Here is an 11,776-nt window from a genome sequence, read left to right on the forward strand (position 1 = left end):
GAGTATACTTTGTGTGTACATAAGATTGACATAGTATACTTAGAGTTTAATGTTGATTAATCTATAATCTAAAACATTCTTTGAGTTTACGGGTGATTTGAATAGTTTACTTGAGTTACCTTAGGACTAACAAAAGAGTATGTGTTAATTTTATTAAGGATAAATGTTAAATATTGCGTGAGTTTACTTAGGATTAAGATAGAGTATACCCTAAGCTTGTGATTAACAGATTATTCCTTGAGTTTACTCATCATTAAGATGGTATATCTTGAGTGTAACTGAGATTACATTAGATCGCTGAGTTTAGGTGGTATTAAACTACCGATAGTTTACTTTGAGTTAAATAGGCATTGATTGTTTACCTTGAGTATGTTAAGGATTACCAAAATATACTTTAAGTATACGAAAGATTAACAGACTCTGAGTTTATCTGGGATTATTAGATTGTACTCTGTTTCTTAAAGGTTAACATAAGTTATACCCTGAGTTTACTAAGGATTAAGAGTATACCTTATCTTTGTTTGGAATTAACGTTAAGTATATATTGAATATACTGAAATTAACTGAGTTTACCTTGACTCCGATAGAGAATGATAGAGACTATATCTTGAGTTTACTTTGGATAACTTGTAGTGTACCTTGAGTTTACTTTGGATAACTTGTAGTGTACCTTGAGTTTACTTTGGATAACTTTGTAGTGTACCTTGAGTTTACTTTGGATAACTTTGTAGTGTACCTTGAGTTTACTTTGGATAACTTGTAGTGTACCTTGAGTTTACTTTGGATAACTTGTAGTGTACCTTGAGTTTACTTTGGATAACTTGTACTGTACCTTGAGTTTACTTTGGATAACTTTGTAGTGTACCTTGAGTTTACTTTGGATAACTTGTAGTGTACCTTGAGTTTACTTTGGATAACTTGTACTGTACCTTGAGTTTACTTTGGATAACTTTGTAGTGTACCTTGAGTTTACTTTGGATAACTTGTAGTGTACCTTGAGTTTACTTTGGATAACTTGTAGTGTACCTTGAGTTTACTTTGGATAACTTGTAGTGTACCTTGAGTTTACTTTGGATAACTTGTACTGTACCTTGAGTTTACTTTGGATAACTTTGTAGTGTACCTTGAGTTTACTTTGGATAACTTGTAGTGTACCTTGAGTTTACTTTGGATAACTTGTAGTGTACCTTGAGTTTACTTTGGATAACTTGTAGTGTACCTTGAGTTTACTTTGGATAACTTGTGGTGTACCTTGAGTTTTGGTAGAGACTGGTATGGTGTATATAGTTAACCGGGGTTAACAGACTATACCTTGAGTTTACTCGGGATTAAGATAATATTTCCTTGAATAAACTTAGGATTAACATCAAATATGCTCTGAGTTTACCTGGAATTAAGATTGTCCCTTGAGCCGATCTGGCTAACTGGCTGAGTGGCCTGTAGGTGAGCTGGTCTGTTGGCTGGCTGGTCTGTAGGCTGGCTGGTCTGTTGGCTGGCGAGTTGGCCTGTTAGCTAGCTGGTCTGTTGGCTGGCGAGTTGGCCTGTTAGTTAGCTGATCTGTTGGCTGGCGAGTTGGCCTGTTAGCTAGCTGGTCTGTTGGCTGGCGAGTTGGCCTGTTAGCTAGCTGGTCTGTTGACTGGCGAGTTGGCCTGTTAGTTAGCTGGTCTGTAGGTTGGTTGGTCTTTTGGCTGGCGAGTTGGTCTGTTAGCTAGCTGGTCTGTATGTTGGCTGGTCAGTTGGCTTGTTAGCTAGCTGGTCTGTAGGTTGGTTGGTCTGTTGGCTGACGAGTTGGCCTGTTAGCTTGCTGGTCTGTTGGCTGTCTGTCTGGCCTTTTTAGGCTGGCTGGTCTGTTGGTTGGCTGGCTGGCGTGTTGGCTGATTCGCTTGCCTGCAGGCTGGTTAATAGCTGGACCGATGAGAGAGAGAGAGAGAGAGAGAGAGAGAGAGAGAGAGAGAGAGAGAGAGAGAGAGAGAGAGAGAGAGAGAGAGAGAGAGATCGTTGTATGGTTGTCGTGGGAGAAGACCAGCCCATGTGGCGTGGCTTACCAGTGGCACCACGCCCACCCAGCTGCCCCCCTTCCACTGCCACTCACTCCCTCCCTGCCCCACCATCGCCACGCCCGCCTTTTCCTCCCACCGTCACACGACACCCAACCCAACCCAACCCAGCCCTCCACAGTGCCATTCCTCTGCCCGTCGTGTCCTCCTCCTCCGCCATTCCTCTGCCCGTCGTGTCCTCCTCCTCCGCCATTCCTCTGCCCGTCGTGTCTCCTCCTCCGCCATTCCTCTGCCCGTCGTGTCCTCCTCCTCCGCCATTCCTCTGCCCGTCGTGTCCTCCTCCTCCTCCTCCGCCATTCCTCTGCCCGTCGTCGTCGTCGTCCTCCTCCTCCTCCGCCATTCCTCTGCCCGTCGTGTCCTCCTCCTCCTCCTCCGCCGTTCCTCTGCCCGTCGTGTCCTCCTCCTCCTCCTCCGCCATTCCTCTGCCCGTCGTGTCCTCCTCTTCCTCCGCCATTCCTCTGCCCGTCGTGTCCTCCTCCGCCATTCCTCTGCCCGTCGTGTCCTCCTCCTCCTCCTCCGCCGCCACACCCCTCACCGTGCCACACCCCGCTCACCCCTGGTTATGGATGGAGTAGTTTGGACGGGAGGGATCCACTGCTGTTGCAGAGGACTTGAGTTCTAGCTCCATCAAGGTGAGGGAGCATTCGAGGGATTTCTATCTTTGTTTCGTAAATGTTAGAAAAAAAGAAGGAAAGCAAACGTTTGTGTGTTATTTGCGTGATTTATGGATTCGTTATGTTTGCCATTGACGTGGTGGATGACGAAAGGAGGTGAGGCGTCATTAGGCTGGAGCGGACCATTTGGAGATTGATTTATTCTTTTATCTTGTCCATTTCTTGGTACTACCGGGAAGTGTTCTGAAGGCGTTGACTGACTTTATGGGCTTTGGGTTGATGTGTTTTTTTTTTTCTTTTTTTTTTTTTTTGTCGTTAGGAGCCATTGTCGCGTGCGGGTCCTGTGTGAATCATACCTGGTATGGTCGGAGCGTTGGTTGAGTGACAGTGGTAAGCCATCCTGTGTTATACGAGAGTATAACGCAGGTTGTACTTGACGGCTGTAGAGTGGATGTGAGTAGATTATTATTATTATTATTATTATTATTATTATTATTATTATTATTATTATTATTATCATAATTATTATTATTGTTTCATAATCATGTGCTGTTTCCTGTACGAGCCTGATTATTACTCTCATTTTGGCACCAGTGTATGATATGAAGGGACTCACGCCAGTGATGGGGAAGGGAGGCACATATCGCCCTCTGCCAGTGTTGGGGAAGGGAGGCACATATCGTCCTCTGCCAGTGTTGGGGAAGGGAGGCACATATCGTCCTCTGCCAGTGTTGGGGAAGGGAGGCACATATCGTCCTCTGTCAGTGTTGGGGAAGGGAGGCACCCTCTGCCAGTGTTGGGGAAGGGAGGCACATATCGTCCTCTGCCAGTGTTGGGGAAGGGAGGCACATATCGTCTTCTGCCAGTGTTGGGGAAGGGAGGCACATATCGTCCTCTGCCAGTGTTGGGGAAGGGAGGCACATATCGTCTTCTGCCAGTGTTGGGGAAGGGAGGCACCCTCTGCCAGTGTTGGAGAAGGGAGGCACATATCGTCCTCTGTCAGTGTTGGGGAAGGGAGGCACCCTCTGCCAGTGTTGGAGAAGGGAGGCACATATCGTCCTCTGCCAGTGTTGGGGAAGGGAGGCACATATCGTCCTCTGTCAGTGTTGGGGAAGGGAGGCACCCTCTGCCAGTGTTGGGGAAGGGAGGCACATATCGTCCTCTGCCAGTGTTGGGGAAGGGAGGCACATATCGCCCTCTGCCAGTGTTGGGGAAGGGAGGCACATATCGTCCTCTGCCAGTGTTGGGGAAGGGAGGCACATATCGTCCTCTGCCAGTGTTGGGGAAGGGAGGCACATATCGTCCTCTGCCAGTGTTGGGGAAGGGAGGCACATATCGTCCTCTGCCAGTGTTGGGGAAGGGAGGCACATATCGCCCTCTGCCAGTGTTGGGGAAGGGAGGCACATATCGTCCTCTACGATTTGTTGGTTTGGGTGTGGTTCAGTATGTCAGTTCTTGTGTGGTTTAGGTTATGTTAGTACGGGTGTGGTTTAGGTTATGTTGGTTTGGGTGTGGTTTACGTTAGGTTGGTTTAGTCGTGGATTACCTTATGTTGGTTCGGTTGAAGTTTACGTTAGGTTAGTTTGGTCGTAGATTACAATATGTTGATTTGGTCGTAGATTATGTTAGGTGGTATCGGTTTGGTTTACCTTAGGTTGGTATCGCTTTGGTTTACGTTGGTATTGTTTTGGCTTACATTGGGTTGGTGTTGGTTTGGTTTACGTTAAGTTGGTATCGGTTTGGTTTACGTTTAGGTTGGTATCGGTTCGGTTTACGTTTAGGTTGGTATCGGTTTGGTTTACGTTAAGTTGGTTTTGGCGTGGATGACGTTTGATGATTCTCGTACCCGACATGGCATACGGTCAACACAGATCAAGGTCATCTCGGGGTCATACGAGAGTGAAGTAAGAGGAAAAGGATGAAAAAGTTAATTAAGGCTCCGTAGGTGTTTGTTGACGAGACCTTATTAGGTAGAAAGGTTATAGGGAAAGGCATGGAAAAGGGAGGGGGATTCCACAGCCTCGTTGTTCTAAGGGAAAGGAGGAGGCAGTCATAACGGTCAATCCTCGTGTGGTCAGTCGCCACAGAGAAAGTGTGGGAAGCAGCAGCCAGACGCGTGCCTCGGGTCCATAGCCTTAGTAGGGAGGGGACATAGTCCACACAGCTCGCGAGAGGGATGGCCAAAAATGATGCCTGGGCCTTGATAAGGACATTCAGGTGCCAGTGACGTCTTAGGTAACATTAGACTGATCGGAGATGGGAAAGCAGTAATGGGGACGATATAATGGGATGGTGGAAGAGGGATGGTGCCTGGTGAATTGATGGGACGGAAGGCTTATGATTCCACTCCCGCTGATGGAGAGGTGGACGAAGAACCACCCCAGATATTTGGGTACTGCGGAATTATTGCATATATTCAACACCCTCAGGTTCTCGGAAGCAGACTTTGTGATGTTATGTGTTGGTTCCCCAGGATAGAGTGGAGGTTGTGGTTATACAGTTAGTCTATTGTAGGTGAGGTGAGACCAGCGTAGGTGGTGTTGGGGTAAGGGTTAGGTAAGTTACGTGAAGGCAGACACACGTTACGATATCGTACTGTGGTCCATTCTTGTAAGATACTCTGTAGGATGCACATAGTTGTCTGCCCCTACCAGCAGAGCCGGGAGGTGGAAGCCGCCCACAACTTTCCTCGAAGTTTCAGATTCTAATCCTGTGAGGCTATTGAGATCTAACGGTTTATGTGAGGAATTTAATGTTTCTTATGTCTTCGAATCTTTTATGGTTGGCATCATCATGGCTACGCTGTGGATAGAGAATTTATGATATCTTCCTCGGTGGTGTTGGAGTTGGCGATGATCATGGGTGTCTTGGTTCGGAAGCGGTCGTGAACAATTTGCCTCTGGGCCTCGGGAAGAGCGATCATTGACCAGACCGGTACGTGCGTCGGGCGGAGGTAGGAGTACGGGGAGTACGGCACGCCCACCAGGTGTAGTGTGGTGTGGGCGGAGGGCCTCAGTGTCCTAACGCCCCTGTGGAGGTACATGGGCGAGAAGCTCCACGCCCCGAGACAGTGGGCCACGTGGAAGTAGTCTCGAATGTCTGGGGTACCGTCTGGTTTTTTGGTCATGCTGACGTAGAAGACGTAGGTGGCGGGGCGGTGGGGCTGCGGGAGGAAGGTTCGGCTGCAGGGGTTGAGGAGGATGGGTGTGGCGCCCCTGATGCTGGCTTCTAGGTCGCGGCGCCACAGGGGCAGCTGTAAACGCTCCACACCTGCCAGCGCCACGCCGCAGCTCTCCTGCACCACAGGATTCTCCAGGAATATGTTCTCCGTCGTCCAGGGGACGCTGTTCACCCCGGTGCCATAGTGACAGGTGCGGCTCACGTCCGGAAACACACACTCTCGTCCCCGAGCAACGTTGCTGTACAGCCAGAAGTCGTATTGGAGGGGCCCCTTCGCCAGCTCTGGACTAGGCCAGAGTTGTAAGGCCTCCCTGATAAAGGCCGGTGTGACGGCATAACCCCAGGAAACCTGGTTATCCCCTCGTAATATTGTGGTTTTGTCGTGAGAGAGATCCTTAGTCCCGCCGTAGGCGTTGATGCAGTACAGCGTAGGGTCGGCGTGGAGGAGCCAGAGCGTCTGGCTCATGAACGAGAAGAAGTCGGGGGAGACTTGGACGTCCTCGTCGAGGAGTATAACGGCGGGGGTGTCGGGAAAGGTGTGGGCGACGAGGTGGAAGACGCTGCGGTAGTAACGGAAGAGCTTGTTGTTGTCTCGGCCGTGGACGGGAAGTGTGGTGAAGTTGACGTTGATGAGACGGAGGAGTTGTGTGGTGGCTGGTGGGGCGTCGCCCAGGACGACCAGGAGGTTGTCGTGTTGCGCCCCTGGTGCCGCCAGGAGGGTGGTGAGGGTGTGGTAGAGATACTGGTATCTGTTGCCTGCCGTGACCACTACGGGCACCCTGGCCAGGGCCGCTTGGTGGACCACGGGCCCAGCAGTGGGTCCAGGTAGTGGGTCAGGACTGTACTCGTCGCAGAGGCCGCCCATGGCACCGTGGGCGGCGCAGTACTGCCATCGTTGGTGTTGTAGGTAACTGTTGTTGTCAGAAGGTGTTGGCAGGAGTGAGAGTGGAAGGATGAGGTGGGCGTGGTGTGGGGCGTGGCCTTGGATGACGGCCGTCTCGGAGATGGTGCGTCCGCCCTTGACAAAGACCCATGTCCAGTGTGCTAAGGGCGTGAGGTGGAGGGCGAAGAGTGAGCCAAGTTGGGCAAGTTGGTGGGCAGCGTGACGAAGACCTACAGTGCCAGACACTGCTACCGTCATGACCACGATGCGTCCCGCTGCCACGCGTGACAAGTGCCACTCCAGGTCTGCCCAGTGGGCCCAGTACTGCCCCAGTGGGAACACCTGCACAGAGAATAAACATTGTTAGTGGGCTCAGTACTGCCCCAGTGGGAACACCTGCACAGACAACAAACATTGTCAGTGGACCCAGTCCTGCCCCAGTGGGGACACATGCACAGACAACAAAAATTGTAAATCATGGTTCACAATGGGACCAGCACTTGCCAAGAACAGGAGCACCTGTACACGTTATGTACATTTTTTTGTTGTTCTTTTGTTCCATGGTACAATGGCAGCCATCCCCGCTTTCCCGACATTCACAACACCCAGTCATTGTCCTTTTTTGATGTCATGGCTTGGTGAACGGGAACATACATTTGCTTGATAGTTTTGGAAACAAGTTATGGATGGTAAATATCCTCCTTTTTAGAAGATTTAACTTTTATACGTTGGAGGAATCGCTTTTATAAATATTTTTTTTTTTGGTGGGTTAAATGCATGATTTCAAATTATGGCATGTTGATGCGATTTTCGTCTCTCGTAGCTACAGTTGTGGTTTTATTTAGAAACGTCGGCACGTCACCCACCTTGTTGAAGATGACGGTGGGTTGGCGCTGGTTGAGTACGGTGAGGGTGATGCCCTCCTCCTGGTGGGGTTGTTGGTCCTCGTTCCTGGGCAGAGCCACGCCCTGGCTGGCCACATCAGCGGGAGACGTAGTAGTGTTGTTGCAGGTGAGGATATGGTGGTGGTGACGACACCCGCCCTCCACTGTGACGCCCCACCCGCTGAAGCTGGACCACACCCTCACCCCGATCATGCCGCTGCCGCTGGGGGAGACGCTGCTGCTGCTACTACTGCTGTTCCTATTGGGCCAGACTCTGCCGCCACTGCTGCGGGTGAGGGGATGCTCGGCTTACAAACTATGATTTACAGACACAGAATACACAGGGCGTTCAGGCCATAGTAATGAATAACACAGGATACGGGAGGTCTGTCTTTTTGGCTGATTACCTTTCCTCTGGTTGTGGGAGGTGGAGCACTGGCTGGGCACCGTGGGTTGGGGTTGGCAGTGCTGGCATCACCATCGTCACAGCCACAACGTGGACGAAGGACGGGGCGCCGCCTGGTGCCCTCATGGTGTGAAGGTTGTGGTGCCGGGAACTTGATGATGTTATAGCACGTCGATACAGTCCTCGACGATACGACCCTTGTACTCGACGGTACGAGCCTTGTACTCGACTGTCCGATCCTTATACTCGACGGTACGACCCTTGTACTCGACGGTGCGACCCATGTACTCGACGGAACGACCCTTGTACTCGACGGTACGAGCCTTGTACTCGACGATATGACCCTTGTACTCGACGGTACGATCCTTATACTCGACGGTACGAGCCTTGTACTCGACGGTACGACACTTGTACTCGACGGTACCACCCTTGTACTCGACGATACGACCCTTATATACGACGATACTATCCTTGTACTCGACGTTATGACCCTTGTACTCGCCGGTACGACTCTTGAACTCGACGGGACGATGCCCTTGAGCACGACGTTATGGCCCTTTCGTGTATGACGGCCTGGCCTTCGTCCCAACCCAGTGAGGGGTCGGGTGGGAGGCCGGGCCGTCGGACACAAGGTGCTAGACCGTCCTACTTACACTGGCCGAACATAAGCCGAGACTCGTGGACACTCTGACGCTACGCTTCACGTGGTTATTGTCGCTGTGGAACGCACCGACGCGCCGCTACCGCCACCAGCAGTGTCCTTTGTGGGACTGAAGCGTCCCCGTGGAGGGCTCCACGGACCCCTCACTGTGTATAGGATCCTCACTGCGTGTCTGTGTGTGTCTGTGTATACACAACCGTGGGGTGTTATTTATAGCACCGCCAGCGAGACACGGCCGCCATTACTCCTGCTTTTCCTCTCTCGGGGAGGTCGAAGGGTGAGGGTGAGGGTGTGTCAGCAGACGTGGCACCCCAGCCACCACTGACGGAGTGAGGTTCGTGGTTGTCATGCTCGTACCCGGACGTAAGGATGCGGTCGTGGCATCCCCCGGATCCCCTAGCCCAGGGGAGGTAACTGGTGGCCGCTTTTTTCCTGCCGTTGTGGTGGTGCTTTGAGTGTTCACGCGGGGGCCGGACGCTGTATTTCTAAGTGTATTTAATATGGGTTTCCTTGTGGTTAGTGTCCCCAGCTCATGCATAAATGGTACCGGTTCGAATCCTACTGTCAATATATATATATATATATATATATATATATATATGTGTGTGTGTGTGTGTATACGAATAAAGTGCATATGAACGCGCACCTTCATAGAACATATGTGTGTGTGTGTGTGTGTGTATGTATGTATGTATGTATTTATGTATGTATCTATGTATGTATGTATGTATGAAAAGCCAGCATTAAGATGGATTCCCATTTAAAGCCCAGTAAGAAACCATCAGTCTGAGTCAGTGGTAGAAGTCCTTGTTTTACACTAGTATTAAAATCAGTTCCAGTGGAATACTGTGTGCATCGTATTGGCACCAATTACCTGAGTATTGTTCAGTAGAATCAAGTTACAGAAAAGCTTCTCCAGGTATCGAAAAATCCCTCAGCCACTTCGCGTCGTAGCGAATCATGTTAGGGTTTCCATGGGTACGTCTCGCTCCACAGCTTGTAAGTCTCCATCGTCTCCACTCGGGTCACCAGAAGCGCACGTCTGTCCGTAGAGTGAGGCTGGGACGAATGGTGGGAGGGTGGTAACCAGGTCTGTGGGGTGGTCGGTAACCACGGTGTCCAAGGTCTTGCATCTCACCACACCACGCCACTTGTCCCTCCACTGTGTCTTTCCCGGTAGAGTCTGCGTCATTAAGCAGACCTGGCGGTCGTAGCCCAGACTGAGCTTCGTCCTCGGCTCCCCGGCGAGACTACTGATGGAGGGGCTGCTGGAGGCGCCCCTCCGGGCCTTTCTGGGACACGCTAGTGACTCACAAGTATTGTGAAGCGTCTCCACAGTGTAGTCACTTGAGAGGGACCAGGTCCCCTTGAACATTCGGTGTACATAAATGCTCGAATCAGGGCGTCCCCTGCAGGAACCACCCTCCTGGCATTAGAGTCACGCTGCCAACGATGACACTACCATCAGAAGGTCGGCCTGCCTCCTGACGAAGGGTTCCTCATGATCGGGGAAACAGCCTGGAATATAGAGGTCTCCTCCTGTCGCTGCTTCCCTCCCAGGGAGCGATAACTGGAACCTTCGCCATCAACCACGGTATATTTTCTCTCCGAGTCTCAGTTTTGATTTTGTGCCAGTGTCACTGGCAGGTGTATTGTGCACCCCATGCTCATCCTGTGAGCGGTAGTGATTACTGGGGCCACAAAGGTGTTTCTTTTGTCTGACGATTCCCCCCCCCCCCCCCACAGTGGGCAAGTATAAAATTGTTACAAGATTGGTTCATTTCACAAGCTGATAGTCTTTCATGTGTGAGAGATACGTAGCCCTGAATTAGTTATGATGACAGACGGACAGTTGTTCATAATGGCCTTCGTGCTCATCCATAAACAAATTAGACGTGGTGACGTCACACCCCCCCTGCCGCGACCAACCTTCACTGGGAGCCATTCACTCTCCTCTCTTCCTACTCGCACACATGCCCTCCACCCGTAATATGATCTCACCTCAGGGAACTGGTGTTTAACAAGCTCCGCCAGGTGTCCTACCCGGCTGGCCAATGATAGCGCGTCTCCGGGTCCGTCGTGACAGCAGTAAGTGTTCTCCCAGTAAACCTAAACCTAGGCTGGAGCTTTGTGGATTCTTAATTCCCTTGGAGAACTCGGTGATCCAAGCGCCCCATTTGCAAACACCTGTCGGGGTTCACCTGGAAAATCCAAACGCCCCGTTCGCCAGGGAAATCCATGTGCTCCGTTCGCCTGGGAAATCCATGTGCTCCGTTCGCCTGGGAAATCCATGTGCTCCGTTCGCCTGGGAAATCCATGTGCTCCGTTCGCCTGGGAAATCTAAGCGCCCCGTTCATCCGGGGAATCCATGTGCTCCGTTCGCCTGGGAAATCCATGCGCCCCGTTCATCCGGGAAATCCATGCGCCCCGTTCGCCTGGGAAATCCATGTCCTGTGTTCGCCTGGGAAATCCAAACGCCCCGTTCATCTGAGATATCCATGCGCCCCGTTCGCCTGGGTGCGGGTGTATGGGCGACTGTAAATTGTACCAGTCAGAACGGGGAAGGAAGCTGGGTCTCCCCGCTTCTTCTGTGGCAATACCCGAAGGGTTGGTTACCAGTGATAGTGTCGTCGTCAACATGTAGCTGCACCTCCCTCCCTCAGTGTCGTCGTCAACATGTAGCTGCACCTTTCTCCCTCGCCCACCTTCCTCCCTCACTCACCTTCCTCACTCACTTCCCTCCCTCACCTACCTTCCTCCCTCACCCACCTTCCTCCCTCACCCACATTCCTCTCCCACCTCCCTCACCCACCTCCCTCCCTCACCCACCTTCCTCACCCACCTCCCTCCCTCACCTCACCTTCCTCTTCCGTGACGTGTGTAACTCCCGGACGTCCGGTCGTAGACGCTTACCAGCTCTCCAGCAGGATCTTCCGTCTCTTGAGGGAGGGACCAGGGTTGGCAGTGACGGGCGTAGGCGTCTCGCTACGCACCAACCATTGGAGGCACCTGGGGTGGGGCGCGCCCTCGTCGCCGTAGTGGACATGCATTGACACATCCACTGTAGCAATAGCTGGAGTAGCTGGGAAAT

General features: G+C 51.4%; 2 protein-coding genes across 8 annotated transcripts in view; one reads left to right on the forward strand and one right to left on the reverse strand.

Moving 5' to 3' along the window:
- The window catches only part of atl (atlastin GTPase), a 281,407-nt gene that overhangs the window by 170,216 nt on the left and 99,415 nt on the right, over positions 1 to 11,776 (forward strand). The gene's annotated exons all lie outside the window — the stretch shown is intronic.
- On the reverse strand, positions 5,407 to 9,046 carry LOC139765221 (protein O-linked-mannose beta-1,2-N-acetylglucosaminyltransferase 1-like). 2 transcript variants are annotated; one of them, XM_071692539.1, is made up of 3 exons: positions 8,026 to 9,046; positions 7,601 to 7,901; positions 5,407 to 7,076 (listed from the first exon to the last, which is right to left on the reverse strand). In XM_071692539.1, the coding sequence occupies exons 1-3, from the start codon at positions 8,148 to 8,150 to the stop codon at positions 5,469 to 5,471; spliced, it is 2,034 nt and encodes a 677-aa protein (XP_071548640.1). In that variant the 5' UTR covers positions 8,151 to 9,046; the 3' UTR covers positions 5,407 to 5,468. The 2 variants fall into 2 exon arrangements, with proteins under 2 accessions (XP_071548640.1, XP_071548639.1); XM_071692538.1 differs by having other exon boundaries at positions 7,601 to 7,904; positions 8,026 to 9,044.

This window comes from Panulirus ornatus, chromosome 53, assembly GCF_036320965.1.
Source record: "Panulirus ornatus isolate Po-2019 chromosome 53, ASM3632096v1, whole genome shotgun sequence".
NCBI lineage: Eukaryota > Metazoa > Arthropoda > Malacostraca > Decapoda > Palinuridae > Panulirus > Panulirus ornatus.